The sequence below is a fragment of the Babylonia areolata genome, chromosome 22, assembly GCF_041734735.1.
Source record: "Babylonia areolata isolate BAREFJ2019XMU chromosome 22, ASM4173473v1, whole genome shotgun sequence".
Lineage (NCBI taxonomy): Eukaryota > Metazoa > Mollusca > Gastropoda > Neogastropoda > Buccinidae > Babylonia > Babylonia areolata.
In genome coordinates this window covers 34,322,335-34,348,910 of record NC_134897.1, presented here as the reverse complement: position 1 = coordinate 34,348,910, position 26,576 = coordinate 34,322,335, and the positions used below count along the sequence as shown (strand labels likewise).

Here is a 26,576-nt window from a genome sequence, read left to right as displayed (position 1 = left end):
TGACATGGTACAGTATATGACACCAAAAGGAGGAGTTTGTATTATACTCCATGTTTGATGATACATATACTTACCATGTCAAACTCGAATGCCCGCCCATCCGTCCCCGCGTCTCCGCCGTGGTTCTCATGGGGCATTTTTTTCGATGGCCACGGAATGATTCAGCACTTATAGCTTTTAGAGGCGTTTGATTGGCTAAGAGCGGACCGGGCAAGACGGCTCGTCTTTTCACTGTTAGCCGTGCGAAATTTGGCCAAGCAGAGCAAACCGATAGGCCTAGTTTGCATCAGTTTGACATGGTAAGTATATGTATCACCAAACATGGAGTATAATACAAACTCCTCCTCTTAGTGCATCATGGTTGGCAGTTTATTATTAAATTTATATTCATGATTATATGCATTGTTTAATAACAGGAATGAGCATTGATTGTGTTTCTTCAGTCAGTAGAGAAAGAATTTCTTTTACATAATAATAGTTCACAATACTGTATATAATGGCTACCAGCCACTGGCTTCATGGCAGTTTGTTCGTTGTTTCACTTTTAGTCATCACAATTTATCAGTTGAAGTGGGACTGTATTCACACTAATCACAGTAAAATAGTTTTATATAGTAGTCCTTAGCCCGTTTGCACTTTTGCACTTTCGCAGTCTGATAATTCTTTTCTAATAGTACTATGGCAAGGTGGGGGTTTTTTTTATCTCTTGATTCCATTTTATTTGAGGACAGTGTAAGAAATGTTCTGAGCACAGCAATAATCATGGAAGGTTGGTTATGCAAGATTCTGATAGTAGACAAGAAAATGAAAAAGATATTATTTAAGCAGTGTAAGATATGTTCGCACAGCAGTGATTTTTGGGGGGTAGGTTGTGCAAGATTCTAATAGTAAAAGATCTATATATGTGTAAATGGTATAGGATAATTTTTTTGATATTTTGGTAAGACTTAGTCATCTTCCATTTTAGGATTATAAACAAAGCAGAAAATGAATCATGTACACAGTACTTCTCTGGTAACATTCTATTTTACCGGTGTATAAAATTGCTGTCTACTCCTCTCGCCTGACTTTAAACATATTTACAACAATAGTTGAATCTACAGTTTGTAGTATATATATAATCAAACACAGGTCGGTCTGTCAGTCACTTGCATCAGTCTTTTTGTGTTTATCTCATGGGCTCATAATGTGTGTTTCAGATCTTCTTCAGTGGACTCAATAAGCTGAAATAATGGACTGACCACTGAACCTCTTCAGAGTACATACATACCAGCACACAGCTGGAAGTTGTATTATTGTACAGTGTTGCTTTATGCTGTCAGTATGCTGGAAATGGAAAGATTGGACTCTTTAGAAGGCTGGGTGGCTGTCAAGGAGAATCCTTTCAAGGATGAAACGACCCCACCACGATTAACCTTCTTAGTCTCATGGCATGATGTTCAGCACAAGATTGCCGTGACATGTCGAAAACGTAGCCGTGTGGCACGGGACACGGAAGACTGCAGCAGTCGTTCAGCTGCGTTTTCTATACAGGAGCTGAAAGGCATTCATCAGGTGCTTTCACTCATCCATCCAGAACTGGGTGAGCACTTTCCTCATCTGCCAGATCGGCCGAAAGGCGTCTGGGCCATTTTCTACTCCCCTAAAGCACCTAGAAATGTCGAAGACGTCTGCCACGCCCTTGAACGCTACTTCACCCTGGCCTTGGAAATGTGCAAAGAAGCGTTATTGATGGCGACACTTTTTGAAGAGCCGGACACAACGCAGTACTTTGAGAGCATGGGGGAGCTGAAGAAACAAGGGCTGTTGGAAGAGATCCGCAATGCTGAAGAAGAGCTGAGGAACGTGAGGTTCGAGCTTGAGCAGTGTGTGACGATGAGCGATGTGGCGGAGGCCTACAGCAGAGAGGACAAGACGCTGGAGAAACTGCTGGATGCTTTTGCCCACTTCTACAACTGGGAACTGCAGCCTTTTCTTGACCTGAGAGAGGTGAGGGGTTGATTAGCATACTGGACTGTATCTCTGTTGTTGTTTTTTCTTGTTTATTGGGGTTTTTTTTGTAAACTTGTATTATCTTTGTGTTGTTTCAAATGCCAGTATGTTTTCATTGGCTGTTTTTATATTTTCAGTATGGTTTAAGTATCTTGATCTAGACTGTCTGATTTCTTCTTGTTCATCTGTTGATCTGTGTGCTCTGGACAGTCCTTTTTTAAAACTTCTTATTTTTGGATCTGTCTGTTTTACTTCTTTTGGTAAATTTATCCAAGTGCATGTAATATGTCTTGCTGTGAATGATAGAGATAACTGTTTTGTAGTTGTAAGGTGACAGGATTCAGGTTTCATGTCAGTCTTCGGACATTGAAAGATACAAATTTGAAATGACCTATAGATGTGGCAGCTAGTCGGTCACATGACTTGTCGTTCTCATAAAATCTGTTATGCTAAAAGGGCTTTTAGGATGTCTCTTATTTTCCTGCAAAACAATCATGATTGCGGTTTCAAACTCTGAAAAATATTAATATGATTGTTACTGATATTGGTCTGCAGTTCGACATCAAGCAGACATACATTGTGAAAAATAGTCAAAACTTGTACCGAGCCGGTAAATGAAACAAGTTACGTTAACAACAAAGGCATCATCACTTACTTATTGTGAACTGCATATATATACAAAGAGGGGTAAATAACATAATACAAACAATGTCTGAAATGACAGATTAACATCAGTTATAATGCTTGAAGTTATAATAGACTTTGTTTTGAATGAGAAAGTGAAAGCGTAAGTACTGCGAGAAAAGGAGAAAAGTGTGATATAAGTGCATGCTGTTCAAATTCATTTCAGTATAAACACATGAAGCATTGACATGTATACATGTTAACATTCACTGTTGCAGATGGCTCTGAAGAAACTGCAGGCAGCCAAGGACACAATACAGAACCCAGACGTAGGGCAGAGAGTGAAGGAGGAAGGGAGGCGAGCGTTCACAGAGTGGAAGGAACAACATGAACAGGCTCTGGACGTGATACAGGACCTGTACATCACATACTACTCACAGACTGCGGAGGTGTACAAAGGTAATTACAACACCTGTACATCATCTACTACTCACAGACTGTGGAGGTGTACAAAGGTAATTACAACACCTGTACATCATCTGCTACTCACAGACTGTGGATGGACACTAAGGTAATTACAACACCTGTACATCATCTACTACTCACAGACTGTGGAGGTATACAAAGGTAATTACAACACCTGTACATCATCTACTACTCACAGACTGCGGAGGTGTACAAAGGTAATTACAACACCTGTACATCATCTGCTACCCACAGACTGCGGAGGTGTACAAAGGTAATTACAAGACCTGTACATCATCTACTACTAACAGACTGCGGATGGACACTAAGGTAATTACAACACCTGTACATCATCTCCTACTCACAGACTGCGGAGGTATACAAAGGTAATTACAGACCTGTACATCATCTACTACTCACAGACTGCGGAGGTGTACAAAGGTAATTACAAGACCTGTACATCATCTACTACTGACAGACTGTGGAGGTATACAAAGGTAATTACAAGACCTGTACATCATCTACTACTCACAGACTGTGGAGGTATACAGAGGTAATTACAAGACCTGTACATCATCTACTACTCACAGACTGTGGACATGTACAAAAATGATTACAAGACCTGTACATCATCTGCTACTCATTGTGGCGTGTACAAAGGCAGTGCTGTTTATATAATCTAGAACGGGAGCTTTGATTTGTTGTGGTGTTTGTCCCCACTGTACTTGGTTTGGACTGCACAGCCATCTCGCATCGCTGCACATCAGTGACTTGCACAGTAATCTCATCTTTATCACCACATGACCACCACCAGTTGTAAATAAATTTACAGGGTTAGATTTTAAAATGAATAAAACCATTATCATTTTCCCAGGCTGGTGTGTATTGGATGAACATTTACTATGCCACTCCAATCTGTCTGGGAGTCCTGATGATCCTGTTGACATGTGTAGTGGGTTTTTTTGTTGGTTTTTTTTTTCAGATATTCATCGTTTGTAGGCTGACTCTCACGTTCACTCATATATGCAAGTGGGCTTTTATACATATGACCATTTTTAACCATGCCATCTAGGCAGTCATACTCACATTTTGGGGGGTTCGGGATGGTTGCATGCTGGGTATGTTCTTGTTTCCACAACCCACTGAATGCTAACATGGAGTATGGGATCTTTAGCATGTGTATTTGATCTTCTGCATGCATTAATGTGGAGTGATGGCCTAGAGGTGATGCATCCACAGAGGAAGCAAGAGAATCTGAGTGTGCTGGTTTGAATCACGGCTCAGCCACCAATATTTTCTCCCCCTCCACTAGATCTTGAGTGGTGGTCTGGACGCTAGTCATTCGGATGAGACGATAAACCGAGGTCCTGTGTGCAGCATGCACTTAGCGCACGTAAAAGAACCCACGACAACAAAAGGGTTGTTCCTGGCAAAATTCTGTAGAAAAATTGACTTCGATAGGAAAAACAAATAAAACTGCACGCAGGAAAAAATACAAAAAAACAGGGTGGCGCTGTACTGTAGCGACACACTCTTCCTGGGGAGAGCAGCCCAAATTTCACACAGAGAAATCTGTTGTGATAAAAAGAGAAATACAAATACAAATATACACATGAAGGGGGTTCAGGCACTTGCAGGTCAGCACATCTGTTGACCTGAAAGATAAAAAAAAAAATCTCCACCCTTTACCTTTCAGGTCATTTGAACCTGGGACCTTCGGATTGAAAATCTAACGCTTTAACCACTCTTTTCTTCTTTTTTTTTCTTTTTTTTTTAAAGATAAATTCTGAATGGATGTGTAGGTGTAGACAGCATTGCAGTCACTTTTTCTGTGAAGAGTACAGTGAACAACATTCCTCTGGAAGCCTTGGATAGATGGAAAATACTGAATAGTCATTAGTTGTAGAGTACTTCAACTTTTTTTACTTCGCCCTTTTTATTCATTTTTCTCTTTGCCTTTTCTGTGTTGGAAATGTTTGAAAGGTACAGATAAAAATGTAATACAATGTATCTTCCTGTCACAGCCATTTCTCTTTCCTTGATTTGTATGATTTGAAAAAGTGATAGTTTTGAGATTGAACTTTTTCTTTTCCTTTAGTTCTTCTTCCTCACCCTCTCAGAGACATTACTGAGTGAGGTCATGAAGATAGAAGTTGATAACATCTTAGTCGTTTTCCTATTTTGAAGAATCAAAAGAGAAAAATTACACATGAACACGGATGGGGACACACACACACACACACACACACACACACACAGAAACAAAGAAACAAACATGGAAGACAGCTTTCATATTTCATCATTTTCAGTATGCAAAATGGATGGCAAGAAAAAAATCCTGTATGGAAATACTTTGTGCAGGTTTGCTGCAGAAGATGGAGGAAGACAGACACCGCTTTGGTAAAAATGCCTTTGAACTTGTGGCTGGCGACCGAGTGTTGAGGTGAGTGGTGTGAGTCATGACACTGTCAACAGCATGGGTCACTCACTGTCAGGGTTTGTGGTCAGTGGCTCATGCACTGGCTGTCTATGAAGAAAAGTTTGTCTGGGTTCATATCCTGGTCGCGCCCTTTCTCCCAAGTTTGTCTGGAAAATCAAACTGAGTATCCCTTTCTGATGTGCAGCTAGCGCTTGGCAATGAAAAAGAAGCCACAGCAACTTGAGAGTTGTCCTCTGGCAAAATTCTGTAGAAGAAATCTGTTCTGGTGGGTACACAAATATATATCATGTACTTCACACCAGACCAAGCACATTTGGTTATGCTCCTGGTAAAGCGGTAGTTTGGGGCAGTAGTTTGTACAGGACAGGAATCAGACTTGACATCATCTGCACCAGTAAGTCTTGGTAAGTATGTTAGATACAACATAATCTCTGGGGAGAAATTCCTTTTCCCAAAGTAGATCAAGACATTGCTGACAAATTGTGTACAGTCACACGGATATCAGAAGACGCCAGTAATGCTGTTGGTTTAATCTGCATTGTTTTTACTTTATTTTCTTGGACATCCTTTACATGTATTTAATCATGTATTGTTATCTCTGCGGCCACCATTACTATGCGGTTGATATCAGAGATCATGCACTGTGCAGACTGAAGACTGGGATGCACGGTGAAAATGTCCAGCTACTGCAGAACAAGAGAAAGCAGTTGATCCAAGAGAGAGACAAAGTGAAAGAGCAGGTGGGTCAGCATCAGAGTTTATGTATATGTATTCGTTCATAGATTGTGTGTGTGTCCTTGGCCGTGGATGTTTGTCAGTGTGTATCCATGTGTGTGCAGTGTGTGTGAATGTTTATGTAAAATGTGTGTATGTGATCCTTGTTTTTTATGGAAAATTTTTTGTATGTAAATACTTTTTTTCTTCTATAGGAGTGGATAATGAACAATCGCTTCAAGAGACAGGGAGCTGAGATAAATACAACAAAGAGCAGAGAGAAAGCAAGAAGTGTGTGTGCACATCTGAATGTGTGTTTAAAGTTTTGACTGTGGTTTTTTGAACCACCAATACTCTACACTCTGATCAGAAGTGTTAAGAAACTAGCACACATCACCACTGAAAAAAAAACACACCAAAAAACACCAACACACAAACACAAACACACAACACGCATGCACAGACATACACAGGTACACACACACAAAAAAAAACGTACACACAAACACTCAGCTCACTATTGTGAAAAGGAAAGAAGCGTCCTATCATGAAACCAAGCTAAAACCGGACTGTTACATATATTTAACCCCTAGGCTGCCTACATGACAAGATAACTCATTAGCACAAGTGTGTACGCTTCACTGCCACAAGATAACTCGTCATCGAAATATTCAGATTTTTCCCTGGTTTGCATTGAGTTTGTTAACAAAAATACTGGTAGCTTTAGCTTGGTGAATCTATCTTGATTCTATTCATAGCTAGAAACCCCATCTACGTCATGAGGCAGCTCTTTATTTGAATGTTTTGGTTGGGTTACTGCCGCAGAGTTTGCCTGGTTCCTCTCCTCGCTCGCTCAACAAAATGTCGGACATAGTGCTCAAGACATGCGATCATGGTGCACTAAATCAACCAAGATTGCTTTCTTTAGCTGATGCTCAGAAAGAATTGAAGTGTAAATTCAAAGAAGACAGTGATGAACTTTTATCGGACAATTTGATTGAAAATAAAGGGAGCAATGAAGAGACTGGTCAAGATACGACTCTCAGCAGGTGATTCCTGCTGTACGGCTGTTACAGATGACAGAAAGTGACTGAAGTATTAGCAGGACACAGTGTGAGCGATTTTCTTGGCACTCGGCTAACGCGGTCCAATGAGAACTGGATGAAGTAACCGTGTGAGAGGGGTGAAGAGGAGGGGGATGGAGACCAAGGGTTTGTGGCCTCACATCCATGTTACCACTTGGAGTAGTCACAATGCATTGTGTGTATCTGTCTTTTTTTTTTTTTTTTAATTGTGGTTGTTCTGGTATAATTTGTGTGTTCTGGTATTATCCATTTGTCTAGATTTTTTTTTTTTTTACCCGACTAATGTTTGTCATGAACAAGTTGAAAATGTGACAAAAAACAAAACACTGATTTCAAAACATCATCATGTCACAGGAAATATATAAAATTGGAAAACATCATGTGTTTTGTATTCTTTATTCATTTACCTTTCAGAAAATATATACTTTTTTGGGTCTTTTTCCAATAACAAAGAGCACAGAATTTTTTTTAAATACATGCCTATTTTTTGTGAAGAAACCCTTGCAAATAGATTTCACTTGAATCTTATTTCCCTGGCAGCGAAAGGGTTAAAAACTGACAGGCATCCAGCCCTGAAATGGCCCCTCTTTGCAGCCAGATGGCCCTGGGCTGTGACTGACCAACAGCCAGATTTGATTTGATTGTGACTGAGGGACAACTGGATTGGATTTCTGACTGAGGAATAACTGGATTGGGTTTTGACTGAGCAACAACCAGATTGGATTTGATTGTGACTGAGTGACAACTGGATTTGATTTGATTGTGACTCAGCAACAGCTGATTGGATTTGATTGTGACTGAGCAACAGCCGGATTTGATTTGATTGTGACTGAGCAACAACGGATTGGATTGGATTGTGACTGAACAACAACTGGGTTTGATGTGATTGTTGCAGATAGGATTCCTGGGGGAGAGCAGCACCATTTACCAGGAGCTGGAGCAGCTGGAGAGGAGCGTGTACAGCTGGCAGTGCCGCATCCTGCAGACAGAGATGGACATCCTCCACCAGAAGGAGCTGCTGGTCCACACCAAGATTCAGAACCGCTCCCGCCAGATCACCGGTACGTGGGGACTGAGGTGTTGATGTCGTGCTGGTTGCCTGGATAAGGTTCAGCTTGGATGGTTGCATGATAGCATGGGACAAATAGATTAATGTATTGTTACTGTGTATGTGTGTGTGTGTGTCCATGTTTGTCTAATGCGTGTAAGTTTCTGACAGCTGGCCAAGTATGAAACCTATGTGGGCAGGTGAATTTTCCTTTGATTTGCCCAACTGGGTAAGCAGGAGAAAAAGTTAATGTTGGCCCCTGTTAGGGTGTGGATGGATTTGCATGTATGTGTGAATATCTTAAATTACTACCAGCAGACACTTTTCAGCGAATGGTACAGGGAATTGTGTGTGTGTGTACGCATGTGTGTGTGTTTGTGTGTGTGTACAGGTTTTGAATTGTCACAGGTAGCTACCAGGATTTAATTGATTATCTGTCATGCCCTTCACTGTGGGGCTTAAACTTGTCCGCTAGGAGAGGCCCCAAGATGCAGTCAGGGGCTGGTACCAAGGTAAAACACCGGAAGAGAGTTTATTTTGTTGTGTGTGTCCATATTTGTGACTGGAAGGCACAGAACATTTTTCTTGTTTTTGATGATTATTTTAGCAGCTCTTTGACAATACAAAGCAGTGTCATATCAGACAATAATGATGGTAGTGATGACAGGAGTGGTGGTGATTATGGTTACAGAGATAGAAGAGGAGAGCATAACGTTCCATGATGCTGTGGAAAATGTTGATGAGCTGAGTGACGACGACGAAACCCTCAGTTCCCAGGTTCCTCGTGCCTCAGATGATCCTGAACTAACAGAACTCCGCAGTAAACTGGCATCACTTCACAGGCAGCGAGCTCGTATTCGCACCAAAAAAGTGGGTGTAGTTCTGTGTGTGTGTGTCCATGAGAGAGAGAGAGAGAGCTACAATTTGAAATGAATGAAATGGGCTTCTGAGAACTACATGATGGGAAGTTCATTCCTGCCCTGTAAAAAGATGTTTTCATTTCTTAGTTGAACAGTCGAATGGTGGCCTAGTAGTTGTAACATTTAGAGAGAGGTCCCATAAATTTCTCAGGTTGAATCAAGCATGGACCAGAATCTCTCTCTCTCTCTCTCTCTCTCTCTCTCTCTCTCTCTCTCTCTCTCTCTCTCTCTCTCTCTCTCTCTCTTGCTGTCACTCACTCTCTCTGTATATCTCTCTCTCCACAAGATATTTAGAGATTGTCATGATGCTAGTCATTTGGATAACATGACAGAGGTCAGAAGTGCAGAAAGAGTTGTAATTATCCAGTTAAACTCCAATATAAAACAAATCTGCTTTGACAGATGAAGCAGCAGGAAAAATAAATGGATGGATTGCTGCTGTTGACAGTGTACTTTTTGCTGTGACAATAATCCTTATTTCACTAGGAGAATTGCTGTGATGGTAGGTTCAGTAGAGTGTAGTATTCTGCCAAACTATACAGTTCTGTACAGCACATTGCAGATCAAATTAGTATGCACACTGTGTCAACCTATAGCAGTGTAATCGAGTCCCTTTCATACATGACTGATCTTGTCATTTTGATAGTTTTCTCTTTTTCTTTTCTCCACACATTTATGTATTTGTACCCCACACCCCTGTTTCTCCCACTGTATGTGTGAATATCTTTATTGCATTTACGTTTTCTCAAAAAATATCTGAAATTAGGCAAGTGAATGTGACTCATTACCATTTTATACTTTTTAATTGAATAAAACAAGTTGAAGAAGAAAAAAAATCTTTCTACATTTATATATAGAGAGAGATAGATAGGTAGATAGTCGGGTCTATTTGGGAGATTATTGTATATTAGATTTAAAACTGGGTCACTAGATGTAAGAACTAAAGGTTGGGAAGGAGAAAGGTTGGGTAGGAGAAGTGTCAGCGAATAGGAGAGGTGGGGAATACCTGAGGGAGGGGGGTGAGTGGGATATATTATGCTGTGGGGAGGATTTGCTCCCATCTACACGCAAAAGACAGCAAGTTGATTGGCATCAGACATTATGTTTTGAAGGAAAGCTTTTGTTAAACTCTTTATGAGATGACCAAGAAGAGTACAGTGTTGTATGACTATGGTTATGATGGTGATTATGTTGATAATGTTTTATGTTGCAGACAAATCTGGAACAAAAATATATCGGGAAAGAGCAGCGAAAGGAGGAGGAAGCTGAACGTTTCCGTGCACACCATTCCATACAGATAGTAAGCTTTTTTTCTTTCACACACACATACATACACACACATGCATGCACACACACACATATCTATCTATCTCTCTCTCTCTCTCTCTCTGTATATATATATATATATATAGATATATATAGATATATATATATATAGAAAGAGAGAGCGAGAGAGAAAGGTGAATAGATAATTCCTCTTTGTCTGGAGTTGCTGGCAATGTTTGCATGAACGCCAGACAGTTCAGTGTCAAGCAGGATTCCTCCCTTTGCTGTCAAACTACTACTTTATTCATGGGTTGCAACTCCAGCATTCACTTGTATACATGTACATGAGTGGGCTTTTACGTGTATGACCATTTTTACCCCGCCATGTAGGCAGCCATACTCCATTTTTCAGGGGTGTGCATGCTGGGTATGTTTTTGTTTCTATAACCCACCAAATGCTGACATGGAAAACGGGATCTTTAACATGCGTATTTGATCTGCTTCCGTATACACATGAAGGGGGTTCAGGCACAAGCAGGTCTGCACATATGTTGACCTGGGTGATTGGAAAAATCTCCACCCTTTACCCACCTGATGCCATTACTGAGATTCGAACCTGGGACCCTCAGATAGAAAGTCCAACTCTTCAACCACTCAGCTATTGCGCCCGTCATCCTGTCAGACAAAATCAGCTGTTGCTAGTGAACTTTGTGTACAACAGGAATGAAGACAAGCTCATGTACTGCTGCTATTAAAATCTGAAAAGATTAAAGCCCTTTTTTTCCTTTTCTTTTTTAAGGGTGGGGTAAATTTGACTGCTTTTGTGGGTGCTGTGCTCAGAATATTTAAAAACAAAATGAAACTGATACAAACACACATTTTCGGACATTCACACTTGGGAGCATGGATGTGTATACACACATACACACACCAACTATTCACACATATACATGCACATGCACAAATACACACACGCCACTAAGTCACTTGCCATGTCAAATTTATTTGTGCATGAAGCTGTGGACATTTTGACTTACAGTTGATAACCTTACACCTCTTGTGTAAGTAAACTTATGTCACCTCAGTTGTCATCGTGCTGATGAAACACTTGTAATGTTACTTCTCTCTCTCTCTATTTCTTCAGAAAAGAGAAGAACAAAAAGCTGAACTGTTCAAAAAGAAAGACTTCTATGATGAAGAGAGAAAGAAAACAGTGGAACGACTGAAGGCATTTAAAATGGTATGTTGGTCTTGTTTTTTATGTTTTGATTGTAAGGTGTATTCTTTATGTGCATAAGTGGTTGGCCACATGGTTTAATTGTAGCAGTCCAGATAGTTCTTTTCTTACCGTACAAGAATGTAATATTTTGATCCATTTTTCAGTTTGGCTTAGTGATTTAAGGTTTTTAAGTGTTGATACCTGATGGAAAGATAGGGTGCTTATTGTTGATACCTGATAGAAATGATGTCTGTAAGGGTGTTTGGTGTTGATACCTGATAAAAAGAATGACTGTAAGTTACGGTGTTTAGTGTTGATACCTGATAAAAAGAATGCCAGTTAGTTAGGGTATTTAGTATTGATACCTGATGGAAAGAATGTAACTTAGGGTGTTTAAATGAAATGCTGTGCACACAGTGAATGCAGAATTAATTGGAGTACATACTGATTAGTCAAAAAATGATACACCGTTTGGTAAATTGTATAAAATACAAATGAAACTTGATCCAGACAATGAGTGGTTGCTTACAATGCGTGATGTTTTTACCAAGATGCGATTGATGAAAAAAAAACAGTGACGTTTTGTGCTAGATAAGTAAGTTACATCAGACCCAAGTGAAGAAAACAATCCATTTTATTTTGGGGCGTGTTATGTATCATGTAACTATAGCACATGTCCCCAGAAATACCCGGCCCCAGCTGCCATCAAACCCCCGCGCTACCAGCGACCCAGCCAACGTAGCAGATTGTCAGGCAGCTTGAGTGGTAGCACCGGTTCCCTTGCCTCCATCTCGAGCGCCCGTTCCTCATCCTCACGCCGTCCCCAGCACACCTTGGCCAAACCAGACAGCTCACCACGGAACAGCAGTGCCAACAACAGCAGAGGAGGAGGGGCCTCAGTCAGGTCACCCAAGGGCAGGGAAGACTCGCAGAAACCTTGGGCCCGCCCCAGGAAGTCTCTGGCCAAGAACAGACCAGAAGACGCTGCCGTCACTATCTACGTGAAGGGAGAGCCGCCCCCGGTGCTGGACGAGAGAGAAGAAGACGTGGTGCTCTCCCCTGCCGTTCCTCCTCCACCTCCACCACCACCACCACCACCACCGCCTCCTCCTCCTCCACCACCCCCTCCTCCTCCTCCCATGCTGCTAAATACTGTAGGGGGCCTGTCACTGGGAGGGAATCCTTTCGCTGATGCCAAAAGCCGTCTGAAGAGCAGAGACACTGATGCAGAAGAGAGCGACCAGCAAAGCAGTGGGAGTGGTGGCCTTGACCTTCGAGAAATAGCATCTGGACGAGGCCGCCTGAAACCTGCCTCCCAGCGACCTCAGAAAGAAGTGCCTGCGGAAGAAGGTAAGACTTAACTGGTTGGACAGTGCAGTGTAGTGCAGTGCAAAACAACATGGTTCAATTCATCCTACACAAAGTAACGAAACACATCTATAATTCATTAAATCTATTACCGCATACTTCAGTTAGGTGAATTTTCACCTCAGGCAAGGTGCTCAGTGGGCGTGTGCAGACAGGAAACGGGCTGTTTTTGATACTTTTCAAATGGAGATTTTTGCCCCTTATTTACAGATTCATTGAAAAGAAAATTCTTTCATCTGTGGCACTGTTGTGTTTGTGTCACTTTTTTTTTCCCTCTGTTAACCAACCATGCAAGGAGACAAAAAAGTGAAAAACAACAAAACTTACATTCTGCTTAACCCTTTCGCTGCCAGGAAAATAAGATTTAAGTGAAATCTCTTTGCCAGGGTTTTTTCACAAAAAGCGGGTATAAATTTTCAAAAAATTCTGTGCTCTTTGTTATTGGAGAAAGACCCATAAAAGTATATATTTTCTGAAAGGTAAATGAATAAAGAATACAAAACACATGCTGTTTTCCCATTTTATATATTTTTAGTGACATGCTGTTGTTTTGAAATCAGTGTTTTGTTTTTTGTCACATTTTCAACTTGTTCATTACAAACATTAGTCAGGTAATTTGCACAAAAACATCATATTTTCTGGACAAATGGATATCTGCAAACACAAAATCATACTAGAACAACCACAATATATATATATTTTTTTAAGAGATAGATACACAATACATTGTGACTTCTCCAAGTGATAAGATGGATGTGAGGCCACGCCCCCTCAGTCTCCACCCCCCTCCTCCTCACCCCTCTCACACGGTCACTTGATTCAGTTCTCATCAGACCGCGTTGGCTGCGTGCCAAGACTATCGCTCTGCTGCTAATTCGGTCATCTGTCGTCTGCTAAGATCTGTACAGCCGGCATCACTCACTGACAGTCGCATCGTGGCCACTCTCTTCATTATTCATTTATTTTCTATCAGATCGTCCTATAAATGTTCATCTCTATCTTCTCCTTCGAATTTACGCTTCAATTCTTTCTGAGCATCAGCTAAAGAAAGAAATCATGGTTGATTTAGTTCGTCACGATCGCATGTCTTGAGCACGGCGTCAGTCCGACATTTTGTTGAGCGAGCGAGGAGAGAAGTCAGGCAAACACTTGGACAGTGACCCAACCAAAACGTTCAAATAAAGGACTGCTTCATGACGTAGATGGGGTTTCTAGCTATGAATAGAATCTAGAGAGATTCCCCAGGCTAAAGCTACCACTATTTTTGCCAAGGAAGTGAATGCAAACCAGGGAAAAGTCAGAATATTTCGATGACGAGTTATCTCGTCATGCAGGCAGCGAAGCATACATGCTTGCCATGACGAGTTATCTCGTCATGCAGGCAGCCTAGGGGTTAAAGCATGAACAGGAATATGTCAAAACATCACAAAATAATGTTACGGAATCTTTCATTCACCTCAGACATCCAAAGAGTTAATACTGAATACTGTTATAAATTTCAATTTCATACACAAGCACAGAATAAAAGATGATGATGAGAAGCACACACTGTCACTTGCAATACAGAATTCATCCCATGTCTCGTCAGTGTCATCACCTTCATTGTTTTCACTTTCATCCATATTGACTTCACCTTCATGTAAATCATCTTCAGTTTCTCTGCATTTGTTTTAATTTTCTGAATAGCCTTGCTCATCATCAGAACCACTTTGAATAATTCTTGAAGCACTTCTTCAAGTGATATGACCACCCATTTCACTTGGATGCCTTATTCACAGCAAAAGGACTGGTGTCAAGTGCATTGTTTCAAATCATGGATTCTTCAGGATTGAATCAGTTTAGATCAAGGGAAGATACTCTAAAGATAGATGATTGCTGAGTTATTTTCTGAGTTTTTACCCTTAGACCTTTGGTGGGAAGTTTTTGAGTCAAAAGTCAGCACACATTGTGCGTGCAGCACATCAAACGGTAAGTGATGCTGTCATGTAGGTATGTATGCCACATTTTCTGCACAGCTCGTAGGTCTGTGCATATGTGCACGGAACATTGTCATTAAAAGAATTTTTCTTTAGTTACATGAAAGTGTTTTCATGCTTCAGTTGTTTTCTCATGTAAGCTTTCTCATATTAACTCAAAGAGAAACTCGGAGCGAGCCCATGTTTTTTAGTACTCACTATACATCGCACACACACACACTGACAAAACAGGTTCAGCTGTATATGAAGATTGAGGCAAAGGGAAAAAATATATAATCTGAAGTACAGGAACAGATCAGTGTGAGTATCTGTAAAAATCCTTGCTGGTGAAAAATATTTTTTGTACTGACAGTCTTTGAGAAAAAGAATTAAACGTAAATATTTGAAAATGATGTGATACGTCTCTGTCCTAAAAAAAAAAAAAAAAAAAATGATATAAAATATAATAAAGGAGTACCTCATCAGCTGATGATTGCACAGTGCTAAAAAGGACTGCATTTGTACTTAACATTACGTATGTGGTGGATACACTTATTATGTATGTGTTTGATACAGAACTTACTTTGTGTGTAACTGGGCATGTTCTTCTTGGGGAGAACACACTATCTTTCTGATGCCACTGTTTCTTTCTCTTGTTTTCTTTCTTTTTTGATAATAAGCCAGGAAGCAGAATTCAATTCTCCAGATAACATTGTCTGTGTGATACCTTAATGATGGACACACTTTTGTACGTTTTAATGTTCAATAATCGTGATGAAATGTCTGGGTTTTTCATTGATCAACTGTATGTGCATTTCTGTTAATGCAGTGTGAGGTGTACAAAATACATTTCCACTGTTTCTTGGTTTGTTTTCTATTGTACATCTTTTTTTTTTATCCCAGTGAACATGACAACACACACACACACACACACACACACACACACACACACACACACACACACACATGCACTCAAGAGAGAAAAAAAATCGGAAGAATATACTGTATATCTAGTGTTGTTTTATTTCTCAAAATTTTGTGAGGATCAGCACTCAATGTTGCCATGTGATCTTTTACATGTCTAGTTCTTTTACATGCATTTATCATATCATCACAAAGACTAGCAGTAGCATCTAGACCACCACCCAAAAGTTTATCACCATAGTTGTCTTGCATTTCCTTGTACCATGGTGGTCAGTCTGAGAACACAACAATGTTTTGTAAGTTGACCAGTGTTATCAGCCCTACATGAAAAATGCTTACCCTGGAGTGTTCCTTGGATGATAAAGAGCAACAGTGTAGAAAAATCATGTGTTTAATTACACATACTTAACCGTGACCCACTAGTGCAGACTCCAGCAGGGGTCTGACATTCCTGTCCTGTGTAAACTACTACCCGCCTGTGCGGAGAAAACGAAAAAAATTTTGTTAAAAAAAATGTCAAACTGAGGAAATGAAGGTAGACCGAAAAAATAGCCGGACATACATTTGATGAGACCCAGGCTTTTGACGCACAACTGACAGACCTGGAGGAAACTGGTGAACAGTACTTCTGTGTGGCTCCCAGATAACTCATCACAGAGTTAAGGGAGAAAAAGGAAAAAACGAGAGTGCCAAAGAATCGATAGACAGACAGAAAATACAAAAAAAAAATTAGCCGTATGCAGAGCACAGGAGCAGGAGTCAAGATGGCTGCCGGAAAAAGAGAACGCTAGTCAGGGATGCAAAGGGGAGGTAACCTACTTCAGGAGGTTATTGGCCATAGCTACTTTCATTTTCTCCGCATAGGCAGGTAGTAGTTTGCACAGGACAGGAATCAGACCCCTGCTGGAGTCTGCACTAGTGGGTCACAGTATGTATGTTACTTGAACGTAATTTTAGGAAGAAAATTTCCTTTTAAACAATGTGGAATGCTGCTTTGTGCATATTGTTGAAATCTTTTGTGTTTTTGGAAAATTAATATTTGTGTTCTTTCATTGCAGCTGATCCCTTAGCCAGCATGTTTGCGCTGATCCGTAGTGGGGTGCAGCTGAAACCAGTGACCCATGATAGTCCTGCAACGTCCATGACCGACTCCCACCAGCAGTTACTACGGAACACCCTAGCCAACATCAACCGAGTCACCCGCGAAGCGTCGCCACAGGCAGAGAGCAGTGAGGAAGACGATGATGAATTTGATGAGTAAATGGAAAGCTGAGGAGAATGATTGGTGGTAATGAAAGAAATTGATGGGCAATTTGTTGTTGACTGAAGATAGAGACAAACAAAGCAAATATAGAGAGTAGCTGATGAAATTGTTGAGTAAATTGTTATTGACAGATGACAAGAGACAAATGATATCAAGAGAGTAACTGGTGAAATCGGTGAGTAAACTGTTGTTGACTGAAGACAGAGATAAATGATAATGATTAAGAGAGTATCAGTGTTATACTAGTTTTAGGGATATGCTTCACAGAACCTCACCAGGGATTTAACCTACTCCACTTGAGGGTGTAAATACTGTTTTGTTTTGATGTCATTATGAAAGCCCTGAGAAAGCTTCCATGCTGAGTAGAGCTGTAGTTACTCTGGAAAACTCAGGGATTGATAGTAATAAGGCCCTTGTATTTTGTGGAGGTGAGGGGATGGTGGAGAGAGTTGGTAAGTTTAATGCACACGGTGGCACTGGTGAAATTGAGGCGAGGTTCTGGTACTTCCAGGTCAGAGACTACCATACAGTGTACTGAGCTGTGTTTGAATGTTTACAGTACTGATAGAAATGAAGACCCCTCACCACCACCTTGAAGACATGCTGCAATGTGGGGCTCTTGTTGTTTGTTTGAGAGGAGCAAGAAACTGGACACCTGACTTGACAGCAGATGGATCTCAGAGAGGTTATAAACTTTAGTTTGTATATCTTTAGAGAGAAAGGAGAGATTCATGTGCGTCGTGATCAGTTTAGAAATGGAATCATAGCTGTGGATTGAAATGGTTTTTCACTATTCTACAAAGAAATCCTTTTTGATTTCTACATCTGTATTTAAATATTTATTAAGAATTGTTTCTTTTTGTTTTTATGTTATTTTACAATTTTGATTTGTTATTCTGTTTAAGTTGTAGTTCAGATGAATTTTCTTTTACCTTTATTTTTAGCTGAATTGTTTGTTTAGTGTGTTGGGTTTTTTGTTGTTGTTTTTTTTGTTTTTTTGTTGTTGGTTTTTTTTGGGGGGGAGGTTATAAGTTGAGCTTGAGTTGAAATTCAGTTGAGTGTTGGGGCTTGGTGGGTGGGGAGCAGACAGAGTGAACTGAAATCAACAGGAGACAGGAGGGAAGGCCTGGTGCTTGTTTTCCATCCTGACAGAAAACATTGATGACTATGGAGCGCTTTGGCCCACAGATGAGAAAATGAAACTGAGTGGTGATCCACAGGAATACCTCAGGCCTGCACTTAGTCTTAAGGAAGAAAAGGCAGAAACAGGCATGTAAATAATGAATTTTCTGAAAAAAAAGCAATCAAATTGTTGGAATCCATCCCTTACGCATTCATGGGCCATAACTACCATATTCACCTATTTCTTCAAGTGAGCTTTATGGTCCTTTTTACCCCACCATTTTGGCAATCAAACTGTTGGGGAGGATGCATGCTGAATGTTTGTTTTTCTATCACCTGACAAACACTGGCAAAGATCACAGGATGAATGTAAAATGTGCACAGATATTATCTTAGGCATGGAGGTACTAGCAGGAAAATCAGAAAGCATCTACTTCAACCCACCAGATTCTCCATCTTTTAGGTATGTAATAACACACCAGACCTCAAAGACTCAATAGATGTGTGGGACATATTTCTAACACTCCTTCCTATTTAACTATCATAGCTTTCATATTCACTCTCCAAAAGGGCTTAAACCACTCAAGTGGTGTCTAATCTTCAGTAGTAAGTGGCTATTTTGTGTCTTTCTCCAACGCATCTCTGAACTAAGTGTTGTTCCCTAGCTTTAGGGAACTGCTGCTTGCTTAAGTTGGAGACTTTTTCTGCAGGTGGCAGCAAGGTAGTTAGCAAGCCTGAGTCCTTAAAGACAAAATGGCCCATTCCATTCTTTGGTTGGAATTAAAACATACGAACACCCTTGTGTACCTGGAGAGAAGCTGAGAACCCTTATTAAGTGTTGTTTGAATTTCATCTTGTCCCACTTTTATTCAAATGGAGTTCTTTTCCAGATCAACCCATTTTCTTTTACAGAACATATTCACTTAATTTGAGTTGACTGGAAAGATTGAAACAAGTTTATAATTGACTGGAATAGACTGTAGGAAATGTTTGTTTTTCATGCTGCTCTTATTCAGTCACCAGAAATATTTATCCTTATTTGCATTGAGTTGGACTGTGATACATGTGCTGATAAAACCTGCATTACGATTACTAGCAATAGAAATGTTTCTTATGAACATTACATCATCAGTATATACTGTGCGTGAAACTGCTTTGCCACATGACTACAGACCAGTAAGTTAAAAAGCTTTGTTGTAAACATTATTGATTTTATCACACCGTAATTGTGGTCACAGCACTAAAGACGGATGTGTACCGGTTGTGTGTGTTTTACCAAACATCAGAATAATGATGATAAAATTCCATTATCTGTCTCCCCATTTATACACCATTCAAATAATCACTATGTAGTCTGGCAGTAAAATATAGGTTATGAAACATAATTTTAGCGCGATCGCCCAATCGAGCTATATAATTATGTGATCTAGTTGGAGACATAATTTGACTAAAAACAAGAATGCCAGAGAATCGACAGACAGACAGAAAATACAAAAAAACTTAGCCATATGAAGAGCACAGGAACAGGAGTCATGTTGGCTGCCGGAAAAAGAGGGCACAAGTCAAGGGGGCAAAGGGGAGGTTACCTATTTCCGGGAGGTTATCGGCCGTAGCTACTTTCATTTTCTCCGCATAGGCGGATAGTAGTTTGCACAGGACAGGAATGTCAGACCCCTGCCGGAGTCTGCAATAGTGGGTCACAGTAGGTATGTTATTTAAACGTAACTTTAGATAGAAAATTTCCTTTATGAAACATGTTATTACTGGACATGGTTAAATAAACCAAACACATAGAATTAACCCAGTCCATAGATAGTGAATCCAGAGAAATTAAGCAAACCCATAGATAAATAAACCAAACCCATGATTAAAAAATAATTGATGATTGTGAACACCAGTAACCTGAACATGGAAGCAACAAATAGAAAAGAAAGCAAGTGACCATTGAAAACTAAGCTTAATGTCATTGAAATGTGTGTGGATTGCACAGATAAATTTTCCACCTGGGCAGCTTGTTATCTCTGAACTTAATGATCCATCAAATATGGGTGGATAACACACCCATGGTTTCTACATAGACGTCCATGGTTTTCACATTGAGACACATGTACTTTGTACATAGACAGCTTATGTTTGATTATGTACTCAAGGTTCCAGTTGACTTTTTCAAGTAGGTCTCTTTTTATGGATGATTTAGATTACCACTTCCACAGGTCTTTTGAGTTTGCCCGTTTTTTCTTCTTCTTTTCCTTTCTTTTCTTTTTATGTTATTTTATAGTATTTTGTTGTTTATTTAACAGAAGATTAACATTTCCACTTTCACTGACATGTAGATAAATAAAATTAGTGATAATAAAAGGACATTTGGTACGCCCAATCTGATGATAAAAAGTGCTGCACGTTAACAATAAAAAAATTTTTTAAATGCAATGACGTGTGCATACTAAAAACACACAAATACACCCGCACGCACAGATCATCCCGTTCCAGCTCCATCCCACAAACCCACACCACTCCACACAAAATGTAGACACACACATGCGCACATGCACGCACATCCCAATCGTTCAAGGCATATGAAGATGTATATGTTTAGAAATATGTTTAAAAACAATATATTGTAAGCAAGTTAAACACACTGTTGTCTGAGTAGTTTGTGGCATACTTTTTCTTAACTGTTATTTGTCAGCAGTGTAATGCAGTGTGTTATTCATTTCAACAATTATACTGCAGAAGCAGGAGAACATGGCACAGGATACTGTGTGTAATTATCAAATATTGTTACTGAGAAATAGGGGGGAAGAGAGGGGGGAGGAATGCACACTCCAACCTAAAGTGAAAGTGTTGATAAACAAATGTGTGGTTGGAAAAACATACCACATTGTTCCCTCACAATTTTGCTGCTATTGTTTGTTTTGTTCTTGTTTTTTGTTTGGTTGGTTGGTTTTGTGTGTGTGTTGGTGGTGGTAGTGGTGGTGGTTTGCTTGGTTCACTTTCTGGATTAGGATTATGGGCAAATTCGTTTTCCAGATTTTGGCCTCTAGCAATCCTGGGGGTGTTTGTCGCAATCAGTGATGTATGTATGAAATGATGATATCACAGTTCAGAATTGTTGAAAAGAAATACACATCAGCAATAGGGATGATAAAGACAGGCTAGACTGGTTATTTAATATGTCAGAGATGCAGGTGAACAAAATCTTAATTCAGATTAATGTAAATTTTACAATACTAAAGCTTTCATCTGCCAACTAATCTGGGTTGATCAACTGGACAGACTATGAGAACAATATGGTATGTGTATTTCATTGCGTGAATGTGAGACCATTCCCAACCACTTTATTTCAAATGGTGTGCATAAGGGAAACTTCCAGGTAAGTTATGACTTATAAAACTGTGATATGCTGTTGACAGTGTGAATGTTCTCGTTAATCCCTGGAATGTTATTGTAACCTCAGATACCAGGAAATCATTAGCCCTTTCTCACCTGCCACTAAAACCACTCTCTTTCCACCGTTTTACAATTATTTGACATCGGAATGCTTTTGAGCCCACATGTCATAGTTTTAGGTTTCTTTAGTTTTGTTTCTAGTTGGTTCATTTTTTGTCCTTTTTCAAGACCAGCTTTCAAAAAGCTGATAGATAAATGAATGTCAGATGTGGAGGATGGAGAGATGAGAGGGGGTCAGGGGTGGAATGCTTCTCCATCCAAAAAAAAGAAAAAAGTGGCATTATTGATATACTTCTGCCCTTTATTTTTCAGTCAGTAACAATGAACTGTTCTATTTTCTAGTCAGTTAACTGTTACTCTGTCACATCCTTTTGTTCTGAGACATTATATTTATGAACATTGTGGGTGTTTCAAGGAAAGATGTGGGAAGGGTTGTGTGATAATTGTCTTGTAAGAGAGACATTATGTCCACAAGTGTACAGATGGAAAAGGAAGGCTGTGTGTTTTGTGAATGATTTTGTTTTGCCATTGAAGTGTGTCCATGTGCAATTCTTTTTCCTGGTTTTGACCCATTTCATTATCTGGACTAAAATATTCAATTATTTATGTTATGGAGTTGAAACACCCTTGCAAATTAATTGTCGCTTTTGTACTCTGCAATAGCTTAGCTTATAATGTATTTTGTTTACAGTGATATGTATGAACTGTTCAAAATACTGATGATGATATTTCAAATGAGATATGTAACCTTCAATCCAAGGGGGGGGGGGGGGGGGGGGGGGGGGGGAATCCAAAGCATGATCAGTTGGATTGTAAATATGATTGACTAACCACAGTACACTGAATTTTAGGAAGTAATGATATGATGACCTATAAATGTTTCAAATGATGACCTATGAAAATAATCTTGGCTTTGTTATAGGTTTTTTTGTGTTATTGAGAATGAAAATTTTAACAGATTGTTCTGCTGTTAGTGGAGCAAAAGCTGCTGTGTATTGAAATTATACAGCATTTTTCCTGGAACTGTGATTAATCATATTTTAAAATGATTTTTGTTTGCATACTTCACAAAGAGTGAAGACTTTCTCATGAGTGCCCTCGTGTTACATGTGTATGAATCTATTTATGTGGCATATTGCTTCACTTACATTATATTAAAATCACTTTTTTTTCAAATCAGTACATTTGATCATTATAATTTGGTGTGTATATGTCAGGTTTTCACCAAGATGCTTGTAAAAATTATTGTTTTGCTTTTATTTTCATCATTTTTACCTTAAAATAATTATTTTTCATGTCATGACCAGCTTTAGCACTGATTACTGAAGTATAATCTATTTGGCAGATTGGTAATTTGTTGATTTCCATATTTAAGAAATTGTGGTTAAATGTAAGTTTCATTATCATATTTCATATAGTGTTGTGAAGTCCAGTTTCATTATCATTTTCCGTACAGTGTTGTGAACATAAGTTTTCATTATTCTTCATTCGTCAGTGTTGGTTTACCCTTTGCATCAGTTGGCTGTAAACGTAGCTGGCAGTTGCTTTATTGATTGATTGATTGATTGATATGAATACTTATATAGCGCCTATCCTCGGTCGGAGACCAAGCTCTAAGCGTTTTACAAACATGGGGTCATTTGCACAACAGGCTGCCTCCCTGGGTAGAGCCAACTGACAGCTGTCACTGGGTGCTCATCATTTGTTTCCGGTGTCATTTAGTCAGATTTCAGGCATGCACACATACACACTCCGACAGACATGTAACAGTTTATGTGTACGACCGGTTTTTTGTTTTTACCCCACCATGTAGGCAGCCATACTCTGTTTTGGGGGAGTCCGGGGGGGTTGCATGCTGGGTATGTTCTTGTTTCTTTAACCCACCGAACCCCCCGACATGGATAACGGGATCTTTAACATGCGTATTTGATCTGCGTGCGCGTATACACATGCAGGGGGTTCAGGCACTAGCAGGTCTGCACATATGTTGACCTGGGAGATCGTAAAAAATCTCCACCCTTTAAAATCTCCACCCTTGACCCACTAAGGGCTGATACCAAGATTCAAACCCAGGACCCTCAAAGTCCAACGCTTTTGCTTTAACCATTTGGCTATTTCACCTGTCATATCACCCCATGCAGAGCATCACCTTCCCCCATTTGACATGTGGCACTGCTACCGCCTCCCAGAGCTCTGTGGTTAAAGGAGACTAATAGATTTGGCAGAAGATATATTTGAAACATGGCAAGAGGCAATACATTACAAACTTCATGTCATTTTGGAGCAAAAGTTTATGTGAAGAAATTTGTGTGCATCATTAACAAACCCCGACCTCCATCCGTCATTGTGTGCAGCCAAAAATGCTTCACTATCAACCAAGAGAAAATTAAACAGACCAAGTTAACATCCAACAAATGAGAACAATGAGGGTTTGTGAAGTGCATGTTTATTGTTTATTGGTTGACAGTGTTCAGTTTTCTCATTGACTGACAGTTCAGTAATTTTTGCTCTGAAATTCAGTTAAATAAGGAAGCCCACAAACTGGGGTGGTTGTCAGGGATTGTGGATGGTGGTAAACACGAAAGTTCTTCCACACAACTTTCACAAATCTGCATGAGCTTTGCCAATAATTTAGTAATTAAAAGATGTATGCTTTTTTTGTTGTTTTAATTATATATTAATATATATATATAACCCTGTCAAACTGTTCAATTCACTGTATCTGGAGGATTTTACCGTAAAGGTTTATGGAGGCGTTTCCCTTTGTAAATTTTTATGGATGTATATCCCAAATTCAGTGAAGACCTTGCCAGCAGCTTTCCCAGTCATTTTGTAGTGAAATTGTAAACACTGGGATGGACACTCGCTGACCATTCTGCATTGTTAGTTGCCTATTTGGCCTTTTTTATGTTGTCGTTTTTTTGTTTGGCTTTGAAATTTTTTTTTCCCTTTTTTTATGATTTTTTGTAATCTGGGGATGATAAATCAAGCAGAATGGCTGGTGGCCTGAGCACAGCCTAATCTTATTTGTCCTAAGGAGCTAAATGGTAAGGATAATGTGTCATGAACTGTTTTGTAGGTTTATCTTACAGGTTGCTTTTTTTTTGTGTGTGTGTGTGTGTATGTGAGTTTTGTGTTGAGCATTTGTATGGTTTGACAGTCCTGATATGGCCCTGGGCAATCACATGGACTATCAGCAACAATTAACAACCAACTCATTAACCATATCTTATTACAGCAATTGCTTAAAACATTGCAGAACATCAACTCCCACACATGCACTTTTCAGGAATTGACATAAAAAGTTAATCTTCCTTGAAAGTTCCCCCCCAGCCCCACCCTCCATAGAGGTACATTATTTTTATTTTCCATTACCAGTACAAAGACCGTCATTTTATGGTAGTATTTTCAAAAACATTTGATTCACAACATTGATTTTGTTCTTTTCTCTCCCATTTTATGTTTCACTTTTTCAGCCATGTTCAGTCATTTCCAATTTGACAGGTGTGTTAAGCAGGGGAATACTTTTAATTTGCCCTTGGTTAACCTTTGCTGTACCTGTGTTTAAACCAACATGAAGTACTTCCTGGGTGACCAGTCGCCCATGGTTTTTATATGGGCATTTAGCTTACAATACCTTGCCAGACTTTGTGGGTGACCGGGTCACCCATGGTTTTTATATAGGTGTTTGGCTTACTACACCTCGCCAGACTTCATGGGTGACCAGTCACCCTTGGATTTTACATAGGTGTTTGGCTTCCTATATCTTGCCAGACTTCATGGGTGACCAGTCACCCTTGGATTTTACATAGGTGTTTGGCTTCCTATACCTTGCCAGACTTCATGGGTGACCAGTTACCAATGGTCTTCATATAGTCATGACACTTGATATCTCTTTCATGTCACACACCCAGACCACACACCCCACAAAACATGCACAACACACCCACCCACATCACAACAAATGTGTGCAAGCATGTGCAACACAAAACAAATGCAACCCGCAGAATGCACACATGCGTGTGCACACATGCACACCACACAGATACACAGAATGCATGCACTCTCTCTCACATACACACTGCACATGTATATATGTCGCACACAAAAGATACAACACAGGACGCTGTACACACGCGCACAGCACGTCACACTGGCACACAGACATGCACACCACACTACTGAAATGCAGCTGCAAGCTGCCGGTTTATTTGATATGGGTGACCAGACACCCATGAGCTCCAGAGCATGAAGGAAAAGGCTGAAGACTCTTACTGAGTTATGAGCAGTAAGGGTGACTGGCCACCCACAGTGTCTGGCGTTCGAGAGAAAACACTGAAGCTTATTAGAGAGGTATGGGTGACTGGCCACCCACAGTGTCTGTTGTATAGAGAAAACACTGAAGCTTATTCGAGAGGTATGGTGTATGATGAGGAAATGCTTGTTTGACATGTGACCAGTTGTGGAGTGGCTGGATGGGGTAGGAGTTGAGTTTAGAATTTGTATACCTGATGTGCTGGCATTTTTACTTGTGGGGGTAGAAACAGGGGAATGTTAAATTTTGGAAATTGTCTTGCAAAACCCCCAAAATATTGGGGGCTAAACTCTTTTCGTGGGGTGGCACGAACTAATCTCCAAATTAGAGAGGCTGGTGCCACCCCCTTTTCAAGAAATTTTGATGCTCATCCTTATAATAAAAATACTGGAAAAATTCTTCCCT

General features: G+C 39.9%; 1 protein-coding gene across 2 annotated transcripts in view; it reads left to right on the top strand.

Annotated features, from left to right (window-relative positions):
* Positions 1-26,570, top strand: part of LOC143297285 (junction-mediating and -regulatory protein-like) — a 31,983-nt gene extending 5,413 nt beyond the window's left edge. Inside the window, exons 2-12 of one of the 2 annotated variants that reach the window (XM_076609555.1) lie at positions 1,200-1,989; positions 2,895-3,065; positions 3,458-3,467; positions 5,443-5,524; positions 6,171-6,261; positions 8,216-8,381; positions 9,060-9,238; positions 10,502-10,588; positions 11,699-11,794; positions 12,457-13,123; positions 17,079-26,570. In XM_076609555.1, coding sequence (XP_076465670.1) covers positions 1,324-1,989; positions 2,895-3,065; positions 3,458-3,467; positions 5,443-5,524; positions 6,171-6,261; positions 8,216-8,381; positions 9,060-9,238; positions 10,502-10,588; positions 11,699-11,794; positions 12,457-13,123; positions 17,079-17,281 — 2,418 coding nt within the window. In that variant the 5' untranslated portion in view covers positions 1,200-1,323 and the 3' untranslated portion in view covers positions 17,282-26,570. Of the gene's footprint in view, positions 1-1,199; positions 1,990-2,894; positions 3,076-3,457; positions 3,468-5,442; positions 5,525-6,170; positions 6,262-8,215; positions 8,382-9,059; positions 9,239-10,501; positions 10,589-11,698; positions 11,795-12,456; positions 13,124-17,078 lie in introns of both variants that reach the window. The other variant, XM_076609554.1, reaches the window with a different exon arrangement.
* Positions 26,571-26,576: the final 6 nt, after the last annotated feature.